This window comes from Triturus cristatus, chromosome 9 (genome assembly GCF_964204655.1).
Source record: "Triturus cristatus chromosome 9, aTriCri1.1, whole genome shotgun sequence".
Classification (NCBI taxonomy): domain Eukaryota; kingdom Metazoa; phylum Chordata; class Amphibia; order Caudata; family Salamandridae; genus Triturus; species Triturus cristatus.
The window spans coordinates 694,608,674-694,628,062 of NC_140592.1; the positions used below are offsets into that span (position 1 = coordinate 694,608,674).

A 19,389-nucleotide genomic window follows, 5' to 3' on the forward strand; every position below is an offset into this window, starting at 1 on the left:
CCTCCAATGCACAGCAAACGGGACAAGATAAGAACAAGATTTAAAGGCCTGTTTACAGAAATCAAGTTCCTGGAAGAATACAGTAAACAAGTCTTGGGCAATGGGAGGGACTAACTCGAGCTGGACAGCCTGAAGCAAATACAGCCAGCAAACAGAAAGTCAGAAAATGTGTTACAAACCACAAACCAAATAGGAAACAACAGGCAGAATTCATTCCTAGGTCAACTTCTGAATGTCCCCAAGATGTCTTTAGCCATCTGGTAGGCTGCGATCAATAAATGAGCGTAGGTGCCCACCACCTGTAACCAGTGGCACAAATAAAGCAATGGTTGCACCCTCAGATTACTGAGAGAATGGAGTGCACCAGCACTGTCACCTCCATCCTTCCAATCCTGTCTGTGTGCTTTTCAAACATCTCTTTTACTGGCACTCGTCTTGTGGTGGACGTGACACCCCACTGGTTTGTTCCCTGCGACATCAGAACGTGCACCACTTTCCCGAATCCCTATCACAAACGGCATGGAGGTTTTTTTTTTGTCTTAATATGGCTCTGAAAATCCTATTTTCTGGTAAATGGACACCACCATATGTGAAGGAGGTACTTTCTCTAAAATAAGGTGTAAGTACACAAGTATTTCAGATCAAATGCACCATAAGACGCCCAGACGGAGTCCCCGGTATCATAGCGAATAAGTAGCCAATATATCGCTAAATTTTCTATTTGTCCTTTCTTGGGAATCACCAGGAGGCTCGTGCCACATGCATTCGAGTACGTCAATTCACGTGCAGAGATAGTTTTGAAGCACAGTCTCCTATGACACTCATATTCGACGGAGGGATACTACTTTCAAATAGGGAAGTTGGCACATGGCAGTGCCTGACAAAGGTTCTTAGGGATGGGAATGACTCTGCCCCAACTCCGTCAGCCTTCCATGGGCACTGCTAGTCACGTCATGTGATGCCATGGTATTTAGCTACTTGAGAAACCGGTACAGACTTGGGTACTTACAGCAGATTGAGGAGTCGAGTGCCAGTCCAGCTTGTTTGACATCATGGTGTTCAGCAAATCTTCTGAAAAAGAGAAAAACAAGGGAAAAATTGAAAAGAAAGCACTTTCTTAGAATGGCCTGTTGGCTTGTTTATCTCAGAGAGAAGAGGCATCTAGCCCTACTCCTCTTTACTGTTGTACAGGACTGGAGATTATTCAAAGTTTATTTATTTTTGTTTTGCAGTTTGAATTTTAGGAGGCTGTATCCCTAAACCTGCCCCTCAAGCTTTGCATATAACAAAAATAATATTACATTTTTGTTACATGCACCATCAAAAAGATATATTATAGATGAGCCCACCTCAAATCTATTTTTACACTGTGGAAATTGTTAGGGAAGTTGAAAGCAAATATCTTGCTACTGATCTTTGATCTCTTACTGATAGATCCTTTCCGAGGCTGTTCTGAACGTTCTCTCATCTCTTTATGCCGCGAACCTTTACCTTCATCCGCCACAGCGCTTTGATACCCCTCCGGGTAATATGTGCGCTCAATAAAACCTTATAACATAAAATTTATAACATAACAGTACCAACAGAAGTGTGACAGATCCGTGTCCTAGCATTTGTCCTGTTTAATATGTATACCCTTTAGCGTTCTTCAGAATATCTGAGATGGTACTGAGTTTGCAGGAGTTAATGTTGTTCTTCAAATGTTCGTCGGTATTACAGCCACCCCGTATTTTTGTGAAAATTTAGAGATTGTGAGGCGGCAAGCATGGGGGCGCCGTTCTTACCTGCCTTAGTAGACCGTCGTTGACCATCCCCTTTCTCGAGTAGGGAGCGGACTCCAAGGGTCGGTTTTCAGAAAGTCCAGTCCGGGAAAATAGCCACACCCACCTGTCGTGTTTCCCTACAGCGAGAGCGAGGCCGGGAACCGGAAGCAGGAGAAGCTGACCCTGGAAGCAGTTTTCCCCAGACAATAAAAATGGACCAGAACCAGGAGAGAGTGTCGACGACCCGGGAAGGAGCGGAGGTGTATGCTGAGCGGAACGCGGAGAGTCGAAAGAGCGAACACGAGGACCACAGCGGAACAATTGGCGAGGAGACGGACGAGCGGTGGAACGAGGAGTGGTGGTGTCCACCGGAGGAGGCTGGAGAGCGGCCGCAACTCAGGAGAGTTGAGGCGGAGCCGGTGAGTGACTGACTATAGCTCCGGAGAAGGCGAGGGAGGGTACTTGGGAGGAGGGAGGGTAGCGGATATAGGGAACACGGGTTAACAAGGTTGAAGCACCGACCAGCACTGACTGCACGTTTGGGATCACAGCTCAACTTGAGAAACCCTCCTTATTTTCCCCCACCATTCTTATCTTTTTTTGGTTTTCCCTTGTACATGCCTCCGGCACCTCTATAGACACTGGCGAAAAATAGACCCCTCACCAACTACTTAGACATACTCTTTAAATCTCCCCCTCTTGTCTTGTTTTCGACCCTTCCGGTGTGGTGATGGGTATCCATTAATTTCCCCAACCCTCAAGTCACAAGATTGCTTACTGCCTCCTTTTTCTCCTCTCTTATGAGCCTCAGGGGAAACCTCAGCGAGACCGAGGAGACAGGCCCAGCTTCATCCCAACCCAGCCAGAAGATCACGAAGACGGATCCGAGAGAAGAAGAAGGAGGAACACCTGCCACTATCTCGAAAACCACACACCCTGTCAATAAACCACCTACCTTTCGTGGGATTTGCTGTAGACATGGAGGCTGCACTCGCCAAGATGACAGAAAAACCAGGAACATCTGGGAAAAGTAATGGAACGCTTCCTCACTGTGGTGGTAGAGGGCCAGGACAAACTGCAGCAAATGCTTATGTATCACAGTTAGTGTATTACAGCATATAGGGTGTTTGTAAGTGTCAACGGCGTTTCGATCCTATTAAAGAAATGCAAGGATCATCATCAGGACAACAACAATAATGCCTGTAAAGTACAACCTGAATAACCGCGGCAGCAGTTGGTTTAACGACGTTATCGTTAATTGGAAACGAGTTCCGTTACGGGTGGGCGAAGGCGTGTTGTGCCTCGTCTTAAGTCCTTGACAGTTAGGTAGGCAGAGGTCGATTGCGACTCATAGGATAATCAATGTTATTTGGGCATTGTGGAAATCCGGCAATGCGGGGAGCAGTATTCCGTCAGTGCGCTGGCTGAACCAACGTCGTTGGACCAACCGCTGCCGCGGTTATTCAGGTTATACTTTACAGGCATTATTGTTGTTGTCCTGATGATGATCCTTGCATTTCTCTAACAGGATCGAAACGCCGTCGACACTTACAAACACCCTATATGCTGTAATACACTAACTGTGATACATAAGGGTGTTGAATGAATTGTTTGCTTTCCCATTTTTTATGCTACTTGTAACAAACCTTGCTTCATGCCTGAACCTCTTGTTTTCTGTTTCCTTGTTTAGTTGTATGTACTGGACACAGGCTTGTGTCCCACTTTATGAATTTTTGAGATTTTCACATTATCAATATACTAGTAAAATTCTTGACCTCTGTCCGGCTGGACAAGTCTCAAAAAAATAAGTACTGATTGGGTCCTTATTTATCGATACCTTTACTCCTTCCTTTCTAGGGACTATTGTTGGTCGCAAATACATAATTCCCAGGGTCCCTGGTTGACCTTTCTTTGGGTGCTCTTGTTGTTACTAAATAAATGAGATAGGATGGCCCAAAATTACTATTGTTCTCCCTCGGGGAAAAGACCACCCCCTTATCACTGCAGAGTGACTGTGAACGGACAGCCAGTCCTAGCATTGGCAGACACGGGCTGCCTTCAGAGTGTTGTGAGACCTCAGGATCTGGAGCCAGAGATCAGACCCATTGACGGCACCATAGCATACGATGTGTTCACGGGGATACAAAGCAGCATCCCACCACTGAGTACGGATACAACACCATAGCGACTCCGGGACCTCTCTGAAGGTGGGACTAATTCCCAGTTTACCCGAACAAGTCATTCCTGGGAATGATTACCCGAATTTATCACAAATGATAAAGAATACCCCAACGAAAGAAGAGGAATGGTGGACCACGGCGCCCTTTTCCAGAGAGACGGACCAGGAGTGGCCACCCGAAAAAACGCGAAAAAGCAGAAAACAAAGAAGGGCGGATAAAGGAAAATCCCCACGGCGCTGCCTGTTAAGCAGGATGACAATCCCTGGGAAGTCGACAGAAACGTCCACGCCACTCAGAGAGAGGACCCCATCCTCCGAGATGCCTGGAACACCGCCCTAGTGAATGAGGATCCCCTTCATTTAGGTCCCTACTTCTTTATTAAAAAGGGGTTGCTATATAGAAAAGGGAGTCCCACCCACAATCCACAATTACTGATCCCGGGGCCATTCCGAGAAAAGGTCTTATTTCTGGCTCACAGTCACCTGTTAGGGGGACATTTCGGGAACGACAAAACAGAAAAACAGATTACAGAACGGTTTTACTGGCCTGGTATCTACCAACAAGTAAAAAGGTACTGTCGGGAATGTCCCGTATGCCAGACAAACAGTAGGTACCGGCCTCCCCGTGCACCCCTTCATCCCCTTCCCATCATTAGCGAACGCTTCGGCAGAGTAGGGATGGGCATTATAGGATCTTTGTTGCCTTCCAGAAGTGGGTGTTGTTACGTTCTTGTCATTGTCGAATATGCCGCCTGTTTTCCGGAAGCTATGGTCTTACGCCGTCCGGATGCCACCAACATCGCAAAAGCCATGATGACGGTGTTTTCACGGGTAGGATTCCCAAAAGAGATTTTGACGGATCAAGGGACCCCGTTTGTATCCAAAGTAATGAAACAGGTGGGTGCCCAGTTAGGTATCAAACAGATACAGACCGCAGCATACCCTCCTCAGACGGATGGACTGGTCGAGCTGTACAATGCTACCCTTAAAAACACCCTTAAGAAACTCCTGGCCTTAGAAACCATGTTGCCCCTGGCTTTATTCGCAATTCAAAGTAAAGTACGAAAAAAGCACCGGTAATTCCCCTTTTGAATTGTTATATGGCCATCAGCCACGCACATTATTGGAGATGGCTCAAGAAAAATGGGAAACCGAACCAGATGACTCAAAACCCCTGGTGGATTATGTGTCCGACTTGAAAACACATTTAGGACAAATCAGAACCATAGTCCGTAACAACCTGGAAGAAGCACAGACGGCCCAAAAGGAACAGTATGGCAAAACATCGAGAGAAAGGTCCTTCAGTATAGGTGATCCAGTGTTGCTAATGATGGCTTCCTCTGACCACAAATTATTGGGACAATGGCAGGGACCCTACACAGTGATCGAAAAAGTGACACCCGTGACCTACCGCATCGAAACGGACGCGACTAGGGGTACCTCCCAGGTCTATCACATTAATCTGTTGAAGAAATGGGAGGGGCCCTTGCCGGCACTCGTGCACAGGCCAGAAGCACAAACCTCTTTATTTGATCAGTGCTTGGACCCCATTCTTCCTTCTACTTTGAGGCAGGAATTGACGGATGTCCTTGTTCCCCTACAGGACAACTTCTCCTTATCCCCAGGTAGAACATCCCTATTGGAACACACAAAAAAAAAACCTCCCGGGAAACGTGTGCATCTCAGACCATATCGTATACCCGAGGCACGCCAACTCACCATAAGAGAAGAGGTACAGCAGATGTTACGGATGGATATCTTCGAACTGTCCATAAGCGAATAGAATTCGCCTATCGTTCTCGCGCCGAAGTCTGACGATTCTGTATCAATTTTAGAGAAGTAAACAAAATATCGGAATTTGACATATATCCCCTCCCCAGGGTAGATGAGATGGTCAAGAGAATAGGCAGAGCCAAGTATATCAGTACCCTTAACCTCTGTAAAGGCTACTGGCAAATCCCCTTACGGGAACAGGACAAAGAAAAGAGCGCATTTACAACCCCTGATGGGTTGTATCAATTCAAGGTGCTGCCTTTTGGGTTACACGGGGCCCCTGCTACATTTCAAAGGGACATGAACCAGATTCTGCGGCCCCATGAAGAATTTGCCGGGGCATATATTGACGACATCATTATCTACAGCAACACCCGGGAACAACACATGTCTCACCTGTCCCAGGTGATACAGGCTTTAGGGCAACATGGTCTTAAAATAAACACCGCCAAAAGCCATCTGGCAGCTCAGACATTGCTGTATCTGGGATACTGGTTGGGGGAGGGGGTTATCAGACCCCAAAACACCAAACTCACAGCCATCACTCAAATCCCGCTACCAAGAACAAAGAAAGACATCCGAGCTTTTCTAGGTTTGCTCGGTAATTACTGCCGATTCATTCCCAACTTTTCCCACCTGGCGGCCCCCCTTACAAATGTGCTACGGAAAACGGTGCACGCCAAGGCCTTGTTAAAAGACCCTTCCCCCGATAACATACAGGCCTTTGAGACCGTAAAATTGTCCCTCACGTCTGATACCGTTTTGGCCGGTCCTGATTACTCACTTCCATTCGTTCTCCAGACCGATGCATCAGAACAAGGGCTAGGGGCCATATTGTCTCAGATACCAGACCAGGGAGAGGAGAAGCCCATATTGTATATCAGCCAGATATTGTTCCCTCGAGAGCGGAACTATGCTTTCTAGAGAAGGAAGCCCTTGCGATCAAGTAAGCCGTAGAAGACCTACTGTATTATCTCAAGAGGAGGGAATTCACCTTATACACGGACCATGCCCCCTTGGAGTGGCTAGCACGAAACAAAGGCAACAATGAAAGGGTGTTAAGGTGGTTCCTGTCATTACAACCTTACAGGTTCCACACAAAACATCGAAAGGAAACAGAACAGGGAAATGTGGACTATCTATCAACATATCCCCAGGAACAAAACCCTAGTAGAAGGACAGCAAGGGGAAGGGGATGTGATGCGGCAAGCATGGGGCGCTGTTCTTACCTGCCTTAGTAGACCATCGTCGATCACCCCCTTTCTCGAGTAGGGAGCGGACTCCAAGGGTCAGTTTTCGGAAAGTCCAGTCCGGGAAAATAGCCACACCCACATGTCGTGTTTCCCTACAGCGAGAGCGACGCCGGGAACTGGAAGCAGGAGAAGCTGAGCCCGGTAGCAGTTTCCCCAGGCCAATAAAAACGGACCAGGACCAGAAGAGAGGGTCAACGACCCGGGAAGGAGCGGAGGTGTATGCTGAGCGGAACATGGAGAGTCGGGAGAGCGAAGACGAAGACCACAGCGGAACAATTGACAAGGAGACGGACGAGCGGTGGAGCGAGGAGTGGTGGTGTCCACCGGAGGAGGCTGGAGAGCGGCCGCAACTCAAGAGAGTTGCAGCAGAGTCGGTGAGTGACTATAGCTCCAGGGAAAGCGAGGGAGGGTACTTGGGAGGAGGGAGGATAGCAGAGATAGGGAACACGAGTTAACAAGGTTAAACCGACCAGCACTGACTGCACGTTTGGGACTCAACTTGAGAAACCCTCCTTATTTTCCCCCACCATTCTTCTCTTTTTTTGGTTTTCCTTGTACATGCCTCCGGCACCTCTATAGACACTGGCAAAAGATAGACCCCTCACCAACTACTTAGACATATTCTTTAAATCTACCCTCCCCGTCTTGTTTTCGACCATTCCGGTTATGGGTATCCACTCATTTCCCCAACCCTCAAGTCACAAGATCGCTGACGGCCTCCTTTTTCTCCTCTCTTATGAGCCTCCGTGGAAACCTCAGCGACACCGAGGAGCCAGGCCCAGCATCATCCTAACCCCGCCAGAAGATCACGAAGACGGATCCAAGAGAAGAAGAAGGAGAAACACCTGCCACTATCTCAAAAACCCCACACCCTGTCAATAAACCACCTACCTTTAGAAAGTACATTCAGCCTCCGTGTCTGTTTATCCGGCCCTCACTCCCACAGACATCATTCTTAATTTTGCCAGTTCCAAAAGAAAGGTGGCTAGAGGCCTGTAGCTCATAAACAGGCACTTAAAAATGCTACTGGAAGTTCCAGGTTGTGAGGACAGTTTTAACGTCTGGCCACTGGCAGCTTTATCTGTCAGTTACAGGCGCTAATGAGATCAATAAAGGACCATGACATATCATGTTTACAGTGGCGGCTGCTCGGTATCAGAAGTGGTGATGGGGGGGCGGATACATAAATAAGCTAGGGTGACCAACTGGCATGCGTCCAAATTCAGGACAGCGAGTGTAAAAAGGGTCAAAATTCAGGACAGAAATTCAGGGCAGAAGTTCAGAATTCAGGACAAACATTCAGGGCAAAAGCTACATTTTACGGACACATCAGAGGAGGTCGCGTAATATTACATAAGCAAATAGACAGCCAACATAAGCACAAGTCAAAATAAGTTTATATTAGGTTGAGAGAACCTTGCACTGAATCTGTTGTGTGCCGGAGTGAAACTTAAATACCTGCGTTTGCATATTGGATGCACCTGGGTAACATGCGCCAAAATGAAACCTCCACCCCCCAGAGCTTGGCCCCTGGTGAGGTGACAGGAGCCCATAAACGAAAGCTGTTTGCCATGCCCTGGGCTCTGGCAGGAGGAGGCACAGCAAATGATGTCACTGGCCCATTATCGTTCTTTATGTGATAATTAGGCCGACATACAGAATGATAATGGGCCAATAGCAGCCTGTGCCTGGTCGGGGAGGGGCTGCTGCAGGCCACTGATCACAGCAGGAGTGCGAGCTGGCCCCGGCAGTGAGAGTTACAGAACTCTCAGGCTGCTTGCAGGGGGCAGCTAGCTCTAATGTCCGAAATTACAGACAAAAGGCGTCTGTGAAAGAATTCTTCATGGACAACTGACAAGAGGCCCAAAGTACGGGCAGTATATTAAATTTACGGACGGTTGGTCACCCTAAAATAAGCACAGACAAAGCAAGCATTTGCAATGCAATTGGTCTCGCATTTGTGAGACTTTGAGCTATTGGTTATTGGCATTGTAAATAGATAACGTGGTATAAAACACAATTTTTAATGACCCAAAATTGCCTTTCCCTATTGTTATGAAGCTGAAACTGATGCAGTCTGGGCTGTTACAGAGGAAGAGGAAAGAAGTACACGCGGTAGATAGCTGGAAAATACTTGCACCCTCATGGAGTGGTTAAAAAAATGGGAAGTGCAATTTCTGAAAAGTGAGCAATGCAAGAACACAGGTAAAGAGGCTATGCACCAGAGGAGGGCCAAACACATAAGAGCAAGGGAAAACCACAGAAGGCAACGAAAAAAACGAAAGCGAATGAGAGTGACAAAGTTAAACAATGGACAGTAATGGATGCGCTCTAAGTCCATTGTAAATTCACAATAGGTCTTTCACAAGCAGGCAGTTTGCACTTTCATATACTTGAGACCCAAAAACTAATAAAAAAGCTGTAGCAGAGTACCATGCAGCAGCTGCCATGCTGATTATAAGAAAAATACACCTTGGAAAATGCAAGCACGGCATCCGTGAAGCAGGCGCGGTGCTGATACATAAGCCCCAGTCAGGTCCCCCCAGAAAAATAGTGCAGAAAGGAACATAGATTAAAAAACATGTAAGACCACATGTAACAGGTGCAGTCTGCTGGGAGGGTCCGAAACACGAAAGGCGGGACTAATTAAGTATGCTAACTAATCAAAAGCAGGCATGTATGACGGGCAGGAACAAATGGAAAAGTTGGGAGGTGCTGCAAGCAACAGTCTAGATTGCAACATGCTTCCCAGAGCAGCTCATGCGCTGTCCAGACTCGACCTAAAAAGAAATAAAAAAATATAAAACTTTACTTACCTGCTGCTACGTTCGCCACATTACTGGTGCACACTGCGCAGGCTCCCAGATGCCAATCCTGAAGCTGGTCTAATGCAGGGAATACTTTCACCAGCATGAGAGAAGCACTGGGATTGGTCTAAGCAGCCTGTTTTGCCACTCAGATAGTGCTTGGAGCCTGTGGCTTTTCTCTACCCGGCTGTACAACACAGCCGGGTGGACAAATGCTAAGTTTGCATGACGGTTTGGACAGCCTAAGACGGCAGGCCAAATCGTCATGCACACTTAGTAGTGCCCTCACCCCTCTTCCCCACTGTTGTCATAGATTGTATGGCCCCGTCCCGCCCTATGACGTGGCTCGCTGGCAGCCTGCAGGTAAGAAGAAAAATAAAATGATAATAAAATTGGTTTATTATCATTTTACTTTTCATGTGTTTAAATCTGTTGCCACCTAGTGGGGTGACGCTTCTCTTCGATAACGGAGGAGTTGCCCCTGCAAGGTTATACCGTGTCAATGACTTTAATTTAAGTGAATGGTGAAGGGACAACAGTTAATCTGTGTTTTACAATTTTACATATATGACTTATTGCATCACCCACTGCCTACTGTGTGTATTACAGGCATATATTTCTAATGATCTGATATGACATCTATCCAGTGAAGAATTTATTAAATGGTAAACTCAGTGGTTTGTGCTGCACATAGAACCGATTATCTCAGTAAGGCCTTGAACACAGGGCACATAGGAGGTAAGAAGACCTAGGCAAATGCCACTCCCTTTGACCAGAGCCTACTAGGATTGTATAACATCCCTCTACAGCAAGCTCGGGAGCTGTGGGAAGGGCTAAGGGAAGGGATGTATGGAAAGGCTGCAGGACCATTCCATTCCGTTTACTGTACGCTATATAAGAAGAGAGCAATCTAAGTTACAGAATCTAAAAAAGAACAGTCCCTTCATTTAGAGAAATTATGGTTCACTGCAAAGTTCTGTAAGAAGCCAACTTAATAAAAACATAAAGGCTTCCTTAAAGAAAGAAAGAATTTATTTAGGAGGGGTAGAAGAACAGACGAGTGGAAAGCACATCAGAGGAAGAGTTCAGAATGTGAATGGCACATGATGGGGTACAGCACTAGATGGGAGAGCAGAGGGTGGAAAAATGCAAGAAGTAGAAGCACTATGAGGCAGTAACCAGGACAGAAGATTTCTGTACAAGAGAGCACGGGACGGGGTAGTATGTAAAGAAAGAGAGTACAGACTGGAGGAGAGAGTCCGCAATATGGGAAAGAGTAAGATGTGAATATAGGAGCAAACAATTTGCAAGATCACATGGTGAGAAAGAAAACAAGATGGCAGTGTGTGTGTGTGTGTCTATATATATATTCAGTGAAAAAACCATAGGTTTCACACACGTTATAGTTAGGAATTAGCATTTAAAAAACCTTAGAAATTCAGTGAAAAAACCATAGGTTTCACACATGTTATAGTTAGCTGGACATTTTACTCGTAAAAAACCAATGAAATTGCCCCGTTATAGTTAGTTCAGCTAACTATAACTCGCGCGCCCGCAATGCACTGCTGATGACGTCACATATTACATCACTCATGACATGGTCAGTGACATCACTCATGACATCACTGATGACATCTCAAATGACATCACTGATGACATCATCCAGTGAATGTGTATTTTTCTGAAAATTAAATATGTTTTATATATGTATATCTCAAGGACGATGGAAGAATAAATGGGTATATAAGTGTCTAAATGGATGATTTGTTTTTGAAAAATTGATTGTATAACTGACTGATTAAGTGTATCTTAGTGAATACATGGCTTAGTGAGTAATGTTTAAATATGTAAATATCTGTATCAGTCTGTCACTTTGTGTATAAGTGGCTGCATGGGTTGGTGAGTAGCTACATGGGTGTCTATATAGGTTATTAGTTGGTTTTTTGAGTATCAGTCTGAGTGTCTGCATGGTTCGGTGGGGGGTATTACGTAGTGCATAGGTGCATGAATGAGTGACTCACTGTTTGTATGTGTTGAACAGAGCATGTGTGCAGGACTGCATGGGTGGATGAGTGTGTGTATGGGTGTGTTAGTGAGTGAATGACTCTCTCAATAGTGTCTTTATGAGTAACTACATATGTTTAAAACTAGTATATGTGACTATTGGTGTATATATGTGAGTATATGTGAGAGATTGAAAGAGTTCCTGTATGAATAAGTATGTGTTTCTATAAGTGATTGTTTAAAAGACTAAGTATGTGTAAGTTTCCGTAGAAGTAAGTGTGGTGGTGTGTGTATAACTGTATATGCAAGTAAATGTATGTTTGATTCTTTATTAGCATGAGTGACTATGTGTGTGAGTTGCTCTATGGATGAGTGGCATTGTGTAACAGGATGTATAGGTGTATGAGTACATATGATGAGTGAGTACATGTATGAGTGACTGTATTGGACTGTTGGTGAATGAGTGGATGTGTATGTGGATCTTAGAATTACTGAAGAGGTTGTTGTAACTGTTATTGGTATGTCCATTGTTTTGTAAATTTTAGTCTCTATTTTTGAATGTGTGTGTCAAAGGTTATATTAGGGGAAGAGGAGGTCTGCCACTCTATCACAAGGATGATGTCATCAGTGATGTCATCAGTGATGTCATTTGAGATGTCATCAGTGATGTCATGAGTGATGTCACTGACCATGTCATGAGTGATGTAATATGTGACGTCATCAGCAGTGCATTGCGGGCGCGCGAGTTATAGTTAGCTGAACTAACTATAACGGGGCAATTTCATTGGTTTTTTACGAGTAAAATGTCCAGCTAACTATAACATGTGTGAAACCTATGGTTTTTTCACTGAATTTCTAAGGTTTTTTAAATGCTAATTCCTAACTATAACGTGTGTGAAACCTATGGTTTTTTCACTGAATTTCTAAGGTTTTTTAAATGCTAATTCCTAACTATAACGTGTGTGAAACCCATGGTTTTTTCAGTGAATTTGCAAGGTTTTTTAAATGCTAATTCCTAACTATAACGTGTGTGAAACCTATGGTTTTTTCAGTTTATTTTTTTCGTTTTTTTAAATGCTAAGTTACTTTACGCCATTCGTGGCGTGCGCGCCCACTTAACGCCACCAAAAGCACAGGGGGTGGGGTCAATGTGGATAGTGGTTTTTTATTTCGATTTTATATTTTTATTATAATTTAATGCAATTTTTTTTTATTTCATTTTTTGTAAGCCTTTTTTTAATAATTTATGTACTATATCCTGCATTATCGAAAGGTTTTTTTTTATGCATTTTTTTCCGTGCGCGTACGGTAAGCTGACGCTACGCGCTTGTAAAATACGCGTACGGTAAGCTGACGCTACGCGCTCTGGACGTAATTAGTGCAGCGCGCCTACGTGATACGTGCGTGCCGTACGCGTATACCCGGAAGCAACGTCGCGGTTACGCAGGGGCGTGTAATGCGCATGCCCGATACGTGATACGTGCGTGCCGTACATGTACACCCGGAAGCAACGTCGCGGTTACGCAGGGGCGTGTAATGCGCATGCGCGAAAGTGACGTAAGCGCTGCGTAAGCGCACCGTAAGCGTCACGTGCGCGCACGGTAGGTCATGTGACTTACAAAGAACACTTTTTATTGGTTGAAATTACTTTCACTTCCAGAAACTTCCCACACCACACCCATTCCCCTCTTTACTGCTTGAAAGAACACTTTTCATTGGTTGATACTACTTTCAGTTCCAGATTCTTCCCACACCACACCCATTCCCCTCATTTCTGCTTGTGATTCTCTAGGAGCAGGAGCTGGATTGACATTGGGATACAATGGCAGAACAGCAGGGCTCTTCTGAGAGTGAGGCCAGCAGCACCACCATGATCCAGAGAAGGAGGAAACAAAAGACTTCTTTTGTATGGGAGTATTTCACTTTTCCAGAGGGGGAGAAAAAGGTCAATGCTCCAAAGGTCACTTGCATACTTTGTGATCGTGTTTTATCAAGAGGAAATCCAAGTAGGAAATATTCCTTTGGAAATCACTCTATGATGAGACACCTTCAGGACAAACACCCAAGGACCTTTGCTCGACATACTGGAGAAAACTCTTCAGTAAGTCACCAGAGCCCAGCCTCAGATGCTCAGCCGAGTACATCATCGGCTGCTCAGCTGAGCCCTTCCTCTGTTGTTGGAGCATCACCTTCTTCTTTTCCTTTGGACATCAACCCTCGATTTGCGAGTGTTGAAATGAGGTGTACAAAATGTGGTGGTCTTATTGTTTTTGGGGAGGTCAGTCTTCCCCTTATTAACAATAAGATAGACCAGCATGTTTGTAGACGCTCATAATACTCCCATTCTTTCTTTCCTCCATCCCTGTATGAACCCAACGGCTCTTATAAGAGCCAACCTTACCTCACAATTTTTTTTATTTTTTTTTAAGCTTCCCTTTTCGCAAAATTTTTTTTTCCGTGCGCGCACGGTACGCGTAATTCCGCAGGTCGCCGTGCGCGTACGCTACGCGCATACGGCGATTTTTCGAAAAATATTTTTTTTTTATTTTTGCCCTTGAGGGTCCTTCTGGGACCCCCTGACCAAGGCTAGGGGGTCAGGAACTGTCGAGCCTGCCCCCTTTTCACATTATCCACCTTTTTTATTCACCCCCCTGACAGTTCGAGAGAGAAAATGGCGGCCGCCGCTTCCTGGTTTCGACCGATTCGAATGTTTACTAAGATCTAACAGCCAATCAGAATCGCGCTCGCGCACACCACCGTACGCGTACCGTAAGCTTACCGTAAGCTTACCGTAAGCGCACGGTAAGCGCACCGTAAGCTTCCACAGATATATATATTGATTTAAAGGCTATTTTCTCAGGATCTACTGAACAGATTTACACCAAACCTACAAAAGGCACTTCCTTGACCTGAGGACTACCTCTCTGCCAAATTTCTAGTAATTCTGTTCAGCCGTTCGGGCTGTAGCTCGTTCTAAAGGTCCTACTGAAAAATGCATGGGAAAAACGCGTTTTGGGACCCCCCTTTTATCTCAGCCCCCGCTTGACGAATCCCCCCGAGACTTTCAGGGTAGGAGCGGAGCATAGCGCCCCACCTATTTTGAGAAATTCGCGAGGATTCGTCGACCGGCGCCAAAGTTATTCAAAATAGAATGTTGAGGTTTTCCTATGGAAAAGGGGTCCTAACTATAACTACCTACTGGCGACCGCCAGTAGGTAATATATATATATATATATATATATATATATATATATATATATATATATATATATATATATATATATATATATATATATATATATTATCTACTGGCGGTCGCCAGTAGATAGTTATAATTAGGACTGTGTTTCCATAGGAAATCTGAAAATTCTATTTTGAATAACTTTGGCGCCGGTTGACGGATGCTCGCGAGATTTTCAAAACTAATGGGGCGCTCCGCTCAGCTCCTACCCTGGAAGTCTCGTGGTGATTCGTCAAGCGGGGGCTGAGAAAAAAGGGGGGTCCCAAAACGCATTTTCCCCATGCATTTTCCCATAGGACCTTTAGTCGAAGGTACAGCCCGAATGGCTGAACAGAATTACTTGAAATTTTGCAAAGAGGTAGTCCTCAGGTCAGGGATGTGCCTTTTGCATATATGGTGTCAATCTGTTCAGTAGTTCCTGAGAAAATTGCAGTTAAAAGTACATAAATATCTATAGCCGCGCACCGTGCGCGCACGGTGCCGTGCGCGAGCGTAATTCTGATTGGTAGTTACATGTCAGTCAACATTCGAATCGGTCGAAATCAAGAAGTGTTGTCCGCCATTTTGTGTGTGACAGTGAAAAAGAAAGGTGGAGAACGTGAAAAGGGGGCAGGGTACAGAGTTCCTGACCCCCTAGCTTTTGTCAGGGGGTCCCTGAAGGACCATGAAGGGTGAAAAAAACATATATATATTTTTTTTTAAATCACGGTGAAAAACCCTTAAAAAAAAAATACATTTTAAACTGTTTATAAGTTTATAGAAGATATTAACTATGCTGTTCAACTTTATCCAAATTAAAAAAAAAAGAGCTGAGCCATTCCATATTACAGGATACAGTCAATCTATAACTATATACATAGGTAGTTTATTGTAAAATAAATATATAAGAAATATAATAATACATACATAAATTAGCATTTAGAAAACCTTACAAATTCACTAAAAAAAACATAGGTTTCACACACGTTATAGTTAGAAATTAGCATTTAAAAAACCTTGCAAATTCACTTAAAAAACCATAGGTTTCACACACGTTATAGTTAGGAATTAGCATTTAAAAAACCTTGCAAATTCACTGAAAAAACCATAGGTTTCACACATGTTATAGTTAGCTGGACATTTCACTCGTAAAAAACCATTGAAATTCCCCCGTTATAGTTAGTTCAGCTAACTATAACTCGCGCGACCGCAATCCACTGCTGATGACGTCACATATTACATCACTCATGACATGGTCAGTGACATCACTCATGACATCACTGATGACATCTCAAATGACATCACTGATGACATCACTGATGACATCATCCAGTGAATATGTGTCTTTCTGAAAAATAAATATTTTTTATATATGTATATCTAAAGGTTAATGGAAGAATAAATGGGTAAATAAGTGTCTAAATGGATGTTTTTTTTGGTAAAATTAATTGTATAACTGACTTATTAACAGTATCTTAGTGAATACAGTGATGTAATATGTGACGTCATCAGCAGTGGATTGCGGTCGCGCGTGTTATAGTTAGCTGAACTAAATATAACGGGGGAATTTCAATGGTTTTTTACGAGTGAAATGTCCAGCTAACTATAACATGTGTGAAACCTATGGTTTTTTCAGTGAATATATATATATATATATAGTTATATCAACAACAACGAGGTGTCGCTATGGGGGCCAGTTTCTCTCCCAGCTATGCATGTTTGCATATGGGCTGGTGGGAGGAACTGGTCCTGACACAACAACACTCCATGCAACTCAGGAACAACATAGTGAAATGGGTCAGATTTATTGATGACTTGTTTATAATTTGGAGGGGCGACACCTCTGATGCTATTTCATTCGTGGACAGTCTCAACCAGAACAGCTTAAATTTAAAGTTTACAGCAGACATCAGTTCAGTATCAGTCAACTTTTTAGATGTGCAGGTTTATATCAAGGAGGGTCAGATCCACACTACACTACATAGAAAATCAACAGCTGGCAATTCAACACTTCACGCCAGCAGTGCACACCCGCAGCACCTCATACAGAGTATCCCTTATGGGGAGATGCTGCGTCTTAAACATATTTGTAGTGACCACACGGACCTTATACAGGTACAGACTGCCAGTAAAAACAGATTTCTGGCAAGAGGATACTCGAGAAAGGTTATTGACAAAGCTATTCAAAAAACGAATGATCTGGATAGAGCAACCCTTTTTCAAACAAAAGGAGTAGCCAAGGGAACTGAGGATCAATTTAGATTTATCCTGAATTACAGCAAACAGGGCAGAACCCTTAGAAATCTAATCAATAAAAATTGGCCTATTGTGTTGGGGGATCCCATCATAGGCCATTTACTCCCTAAAAGAGCGTCAATAACTTTCAGTAGAGCGCCATCCATGCGGGATGCATTAGTCAGGAATGACCTAGAAAATCAGACTCAAGTCACCTGGCTAAGTCAAAGAAAGGGGTTCTTTTGATGTAAATCGTGTAAAGCATGTCAACAGGGCGTCAACACCACTGCCTTCAAGACACCCTTTACCAAAGAAGAAATCCCAATCACCAAATATTTAACCTGCAAAACAGATCATGCCATTTATGTGCTGGAGTGCCCCTGTGGACTAAGTTATGTAGGTAGCACTATCCTACAAGGGCACAAGAGGGTACTCCAGCACCTTAGGGCAATTAAGAATTCTGACCCAGCGTACCCTGTCGCTAGACACTTTGAGGACCTCCATAAGTCCGATCCCACTCTGTTAAAATATTTTCTGATCGACAATATTCCACACAAAAAAAGAGGGGGTGATAGGGTCAGAGCGCTTAGACAATTAGAAACCAGATATATCCTAAATTTGGATACTAAGCACCCTAATGGTCTCAACCAAACCGAAGACCTATACACTTGTTTGTGAATCTCTGCCATTAACATCTTTCGTCATAGCTAAATCGGGGTTAAAAACTGAATAAGTAGCTTTACTGTCCAATAATCGAGCTTTATGGGAAAAACCAGATTAATTTAAGGAAAACTGAGATCTATAAGAAAACTAATAGGATGGAACATTATGTCCATATTCTATATTTCCTTATGCCGTTTTGTACATTTGTACTTCTCAAACAACCACACTAACACATCGGGTTCTTCTTTTTTTAAATAACTTAAAAAATCATTTTTTGAATTTGGGGATAAAATGTACACACAGCACTAAGCACTTTAGGTAAGAAAAGGATTTTCTTTTGTTTTTCTTCTCTTCACATGCACTTACCCCACATGCAAACAAGAAAATATGAGGTTGTTAAATATTGATCAGGACTTTTTTTTATTTCACCGTAGTGTCCAAAACATAACCAGTCTACTTAGACATATTGCTACATGGTATTTATACCTGGACGGTCTTGGTGGCATTTATACATATACATGTACATGTACACATAAATGATTATGGCCAAAAAGAAGGAAAGGTTTTTTTCTTGACATATCAGCAATGTTTATGCTTTTAGCTTATTTATTTATTTAAATGAGATTGATTTTTTAAATTTGACTGACTGTGTCTAATTAAAATGTTAAAACTGGCCACACAAATATGTACATCAAATTGACAAGGTCGATTTTTGTAGATATTTTTGCAATGTTGCAATAATTTTAACAATTTGCTATTTGCACACTAAATGAGACAACTCAAAAATGTATAAACTCACATGTGAAATTTCCTCTATGTCTATGATCGAATCGAACCTCACCAGCATGTCCCCTTTAAATGAATTATAAAAAAATGTAAAAAAACGCAATTTAAGACACCGCGAGATGTGTAGCGCGTCATGTGATCAAGGTCCTTCTGGGACCGAAACGCGTCATGTCGATCGTGTGAGCTGAGGCTGAATAAAAACTTTTAATGGCGTAATGGATTTTGTGGTCCGCACTCTGATTTGAGGCAGTGAATATCACAGCTGCTTTTGGAGACTAAGCGCGATATATATATATATATATATATAGCAATTCCGCTCCCCAATATTAGAAGCAGGAACCGGCACTCTAGAGGTTTTCTTCACTGGTTTACAACATAAGGCTCCTGATGCGTTTCGGTGGACAAACCACCTTTAGCACATCCTTTAGAAAGGCGGGGCCGGTATCGGCCCCGCCGCGGATATGGCGGGGCACCGACCCCCTCCCCCCCCCCCTCGCCTGTCCACCCGGCCCGGCGCGTTTACCGCGTCAGTGTGACGCGGTGGGCGCGCCTCGGCCGGGATTGGGTGGCGGCAGGGTACCCTTGGCCCGGAAGCAATTAAGGTGCTTCCGGGTCAAGGGGGCGGTGGGGGACAGGCCAGTTAGAACTGGCCTGCCCCTCAGTGTTAGCATAAAAGGTCGGGGAGCGCGAGACGCGGTCTCTTGGT

General features: G+C 44.1%; 1 protein-coding gene across 3 annotated transcripts in view; it reads right to left on the bottom strand.

Annotated features, from left to right (window-relative positions):
- The window catches only part of LOC146798519 (ephrin type-A receptor 4-B-like), a 239,340-nt gene that overhangs the window by 130,783 nt on the left and 89,168 nt on the right, over positions 1 to 19,389 (bottom strand). For all 3 annotated transcript variants that reach the window (XM_085625810.1, XM_085625812.1, XM_085625811.1), the window contains one exon: positions 1,010 to 1,071. In XM_085625810.1, coding sequence (XP_085481936.1) covers positions 1,010 to 1,071 — 62 coding nt within the window. The remainder of the gene's footprint in view (positions 1 to 1,009; positions 1,072 to 19,389) is intronic.